General features: G+C 63.4%; 1 protein-coding gene across 1 annotated transcript; it reads left to right on the top strand.

Annotated features, from left to right (window-relative positions):
* The first annotated feature begins 1,184 nt into the window (after positions 1-1,184).
* Positions 1,185-4,066, top strand: DMRTA2 (DMRT like family A2). Its single transcript, XM_062193335.1, is given in 6 exon segments — positions 1,185-1,289; positions 1,291-1,374; positions 1,376-1,609; positions 1,611-1,743; positions 2,993-3,015; positions 3,017-4,066. Coding segments are annotated over 6 exon segments (1,629 nt in total).
* The last annotated feature ends 636 nt before the right edge of the window (positions 4,067-4,702 follow it).

Below are 4,702 nucleotides of genomic sequence, written 5' to 3'. Positions count from 1 at the left end.
AGAAACTGGGCTGAGAGCAGAACGAGGGAACCTGCGCTCCAGCGGGGGCCCGTGGGACACCAGCATGGGGAGGGCGTGTCTAACGACTCCTTCCCTAAACCTGGAGGGAAGGGCAGGGGTGAGGTGCCCAACGAAAAAGGGCCCCCTCCAGCAAGGCCTAGCGTTTCGCAGGCTGCTCCTGCCCTTTCTAACGACTTCTCCGGACTCCAAGGCTGAAAGCCGTGCCACAGGTTTTACCCTAGCCAGCCGCCAGCCTTTCCCAGCGGAGTCCTGTTCTGTGCACTGCTGTTCCGCTCGGGTGGGTGCACGGGGGTCCCAGATACCTGTAAGGGCTGCTTGTGGAGGTTTCCCTGGCCCTCCGAGCTGATCTCCGGGCTGTGTTTGCCTATCCAAAGAAAGTTTCTTCAGCTCAACGTTGTCTTCAAGGCCTAGGAAACTCAGCTCCACACCCATTCTCTTTCCCGTGATGCGGGCCTCCTAGGGCCCATATTGTCCATGGTCCCAGGGCCTAACTTTGTCCCGGAGTTATGGGCAGTTCCCCGGCCCTCGCTCTACTTGCAAAAGCTAAGCTTCCTGTTCCCGACTTTTCTCTCAAACTCTCCTGCTCCCATCCACATTAAAAACAAAACTCCATTCCAGCCAACTCCTCTCTCTGCCTAGGTACCTCTGCCCTTCCCTTCACCGTCCCACCAAGCCACGTTTGGCTCGGGGATTTCTTGTTTTTGCCTCTGTCGTCAGCCTGATGGGCCCAGATTTCCTCTCTAATCCGAGACCACTGTGCAAACATTTCTCTCCACCCAACTCACCCCAATGAAGCTAAGCTTTGGGGGATATTTTCTCTTTTTTCAAATTCTTGTTACGTCCATCTGCTCCAGGGGCTTTCAACATTGTCTTTTTACTTTTTTTCCCCTTCAGTGGAACCACTGATTCAAACGAAATCTGACACCCCGCACGTAAATCAGACACAGGAGCATCTGTGACGGGCAGGGGTAGGAGAGCTCCGATTCCCGAGGAGTTCCCAGCGCGCCTCCTCCCAGCATTTGGCAACCACTACCCCAACTTCCGCGGCCCAAGCTTTCCTCCCTATGCTTGCGCCCCTCGAGGTTGCGTTTGAGCCCAGCGCACGGTGGCTCCTCACCCAGCTCTCTCCCCCTTCCCCACCTTTCTCCAGGTCAGGTTCCGCCATGGAGCTGCGCTCGGAGCTGCCCAGCGTGCCCGGCGCGGCGACGGCGGCTGCGACTGCGACAGGGCCGCCCGTGGCGTCGGTGGCGTCGGTGGCAGCGGCCGCAGGCCGCGGCCGCGTCGCTGCCAGTGAGCGTGGCAGGCGGCTTGCTGCGGGCGCCGCCGCTGCTGTTGCGGGCGGCCGAGAAGTACCCCGCGGACCCCTAAGTGCGCGCGCTGCCGCAACCACGGCGTAGTGTCGGCGCTCAAGGGCCACAAGCGCTACTGTCGCTGGAAGGACTGCCTGTGCGCCAAGTGCACGCTCATCGCCGAGCGCCAGCGCGTCATGGCCGCACAGGTGGCGCTGCGCAGGCAGCAGGCGCAAGAGGAGAACGAGGCGCGCGAGCTGCAGCTGCTCTACGGCACTGCCGAGGGCCTGGCGCTGGCCCGCCGCCAACGGCATCATCCCACCTCGGCCCGCCTACGAGGTCTTTGGCTCGGTGTGCGCCGCCGACGGCGGGGGGCCAGGAGCTGGAGCGCCCGCGGGGACTGCAGGCGGCGCGGCAGGCGCAGGGGGCGCAGGTGAGAGCGCGGCCTGGCCGGGGCGGGGGAGTTGGGGCAGCGGGGTCGGAGCCCCGGGCTTACGGTCCGGAGACCTGTGTCGATACCGAGAGGGTAAAATCGCTGACTCCAAACTCCGAGTGTCAGAGTTCACCGTGCACCCAGCCCCTGAAGTCAGGCGTAGACATCTGCATCTCCTCTCTCCCCTTTGTGGAACATTTGCACTTGACTTTTTCCCACCGCGGGCTCAAATGTAGACGCTTTCACCTCTTTCGCTACCCAAACGCGGGCAGGTCCCTGCTTTCCCGCTCACTTGGAGGGCTGTTCTCCCCAGAGCCGAACCCCGCGTTTCGTATCTTGTCTGTGTCTCCGCACTTGGCGTGGCGGGCGCCTTTCCCTCGGCTCCTTCCTAGCTCACCTCAGAAATCCGATCCCCTCCAACCACCCCCACCCCCGCCCGCTTCGTTTTCCCCAGGCACTAAAGATGCCGCAGTTGCTTGTCTCCGGGTGATTCCCAACTATCCCCAACGGCCGCGTGCTGCGCCCTCCTTTCCTGTCTCGCTTCTTCCTCCACGCGTCCGCGTTTGCCTGGGGCACGCACCCTCTCACTTCCTAGGTCCCTTTTCTTCCCTGTCTCCTACCTGCCTAGCCCACCCTCTTCTCTCTGGCCGAAACTGGGCCGGGGCCTTGGCGGGTAGGGGAAGTGGGGCTCCACTCCCAGTTTGGGAGGAAGAACTTCTCAGGTCTCAGTTGTGGGAAATAGTTCTACTTCTGGCTGCTAGAACCTGCTAGATACCCAAGGTGTTGTCCCTTAACAGACCAAGCTGCCCAGGGCAGGGTTGCGTTTGGGATCCAGGAGTGAGGTTTTCTTTGCAGTGTATGGGATACGTAGACGTTAAGTTGGCTCCTGTTTGAACCCTGGACCCAGCCACTGCTCCAGGGCAGGTTGGGCCGGGGAAGGCATTGAGGGTGGAGGTGCTGGTGCGCTGAGGCGGGAAAGGCAGCTCTGGACCTGGAGTCCAGCACGCAGGAGGCTGCAGTTCTGGGTTCAGAAAAGAGAGTGAGACCCTGGGCAGGGAAAGAGAAGCAGGGCTGGAGGAGCGCAGAGAGGCAGGGATTCCGCATCAGAAAGGGGAGCCCTGGAGCGCAGTGAGTGGGGGGTGTGCGGCTCAGGGGGAGAGAGAAACCTGGGATCAAAGGGTTTGAGCCGCTGAGAGCGCTGCTGGCTCCTTGACACCGCTCCTCACTGCCCCCTCTTCTCCCCCGCCAGAGGCCAAGCTGCAGAAATTTGACCTTTGACCTGTTCCCCAAGACGCTGCTTCAGTCGGGCCGCCCGGGCAGCCCGCAGCCGCCGCCGGTGAAACCCTTGTCACCCGACGGCGCGGACTCGGGGCCCGGGACGTCGTCCCCAGACGTGCGGCCCGGCTCAGGCTCAGAGAACGGCGACGGCGAGTCCTTTTCGGGGTCGCCCCTGGCCCGGTCCTCCAAGGAGGCGGGTGGCAGCTGCCCCAGCAGCGCTGGCCCCAGTGGCGGCGGCGAGGAGGACAGCCCGGGCTCCGCCAGCCCTCTGGGCTCCGAGTCCGGTTCGGAAGCTGACAAAGAAGAGGCCGAGGCCGCCCCGGCGCCAGGGCTGGGCGGAGGCCCTGGTCCGCGGCAGCGGACGCCGCTGGACATCTTGACGCGCGTCTTCCCGGGCCACCGGCGGGGCGTCCTGGAGCTGGTGCTTCAGGGCTGCGGCGGCGACGTGGTGCAGGCTATCGAGCAGGTGCTGAACCACCACCGCGGAGGCCTGGCGGCCGGCCTGGGCCCCACCGCGCTCCCGGATAAGGCCGCGGTGGGTGCGGCAGCGGCTGCGGACGACGCGTGGCCGGGCCGCGTCGACGCCGCCGCCGCCTCCGCCGCGGCCGGAGGTCCCGGGCTGCCCGCGCCGCTGCAAGCTGGGCCCGCAGCACCTCCGCACCACAGACCCTTGCTGGCCGGCGCCATGGCGCCCGGGGCGCTGGGCTCGCTGAGCAGCCGCTCCGCCTTCTCGCCACTGCAGCCCAACGCCAGCCACTTCGGCGCCGACGCGGGAGCCTACCCTCTGGGCACGCCGCTCGGCCTCAGCCCTCTGCGCCTGGCCTACTCGGCGGCGGCGGCACACAGTCGCAGCCTGGCCTTCATGGCGCCCTACTCCACTGCGGGCCTGGTGCCCACGCTCGGCTTCCGCCCGCCCATGGACTACGCCTTCAGCGATCTCATGCGCGACCGCTCGGCCGCCGCGGCCGCTGCTGTGCACAAGGAGCCGACCTACGGCGGAGGCCTTTACGGGCCAATGGTCAACGGCGCGCCGGAAAAGCAGTAGGGCGCGGGGCCCGGCAGCCGGGCGACCCCGAAACAGGCACCCCAGCCTTGTACCCGTGGGCCGACCCCTCCGCGGCCCGGGGTGCTCTCTGCGCCCTGACTGGGGTCCCGCCGCCCCAAGGTGGTTTTTCTGTCTTGTTTTGGAGGGCGGAGAGGCTGATCAAAGGGGAGCAGCGACAGGTGCAGATCCTCATATCTCCTGCGGGCGGCCCCCTCCCCAGTGCTCCCCCAACCCTCCTTTCCGGAGAATTCTCGGACTGCGGCTGCCGCGCAGGCTCCTGCCGCGCCTTCAGCCTCGGTCACCCCGCTCTCCCGCGCCCTCAAATGGATGGCAGGATAGTCCGAGGGTCTCTTCGGTGTTTCTCCCTACCCCTTTAAATTTTTTTTTTTTAAAAATATTCGCTCTAACAAATATAAATTTAGGATGTATAAATCTCTTGGCACTGAGTCGAGTCTTTGGGACACACATATATATCAATTGTAAAAAAAAAAAAAAGGAAACAAGTTCTAAGGTGCACTTTCCTCGTTGCGGTATTTGTCGCTCTCTTTGTTGCTTATGCAGACAAGCATGGGTTTCCTTGGTGCAGTGTGAGTTTTTATATATGTATAAATCTATATATAATCTATACATATATAT

This window comes from Lepus europaeus, chromosome 5 (genome assembly GCF_033115175.1).
Source record: "Lepus europaeus isolate LE1 chromosome 5, mLepTim1.pri, whole genome shotgun sequence".
NCBI classification, from domain to species: Eukaryota; Metazoa; Chordata; class Mammalia; order Lagomorpha; family Leporidae; genus Lepus; species Lepus europaeus.
Note: the sequence above shows the minus strand (reverse complement) of the source record. Positions and strands in the feature narration are given on the sequence as shown.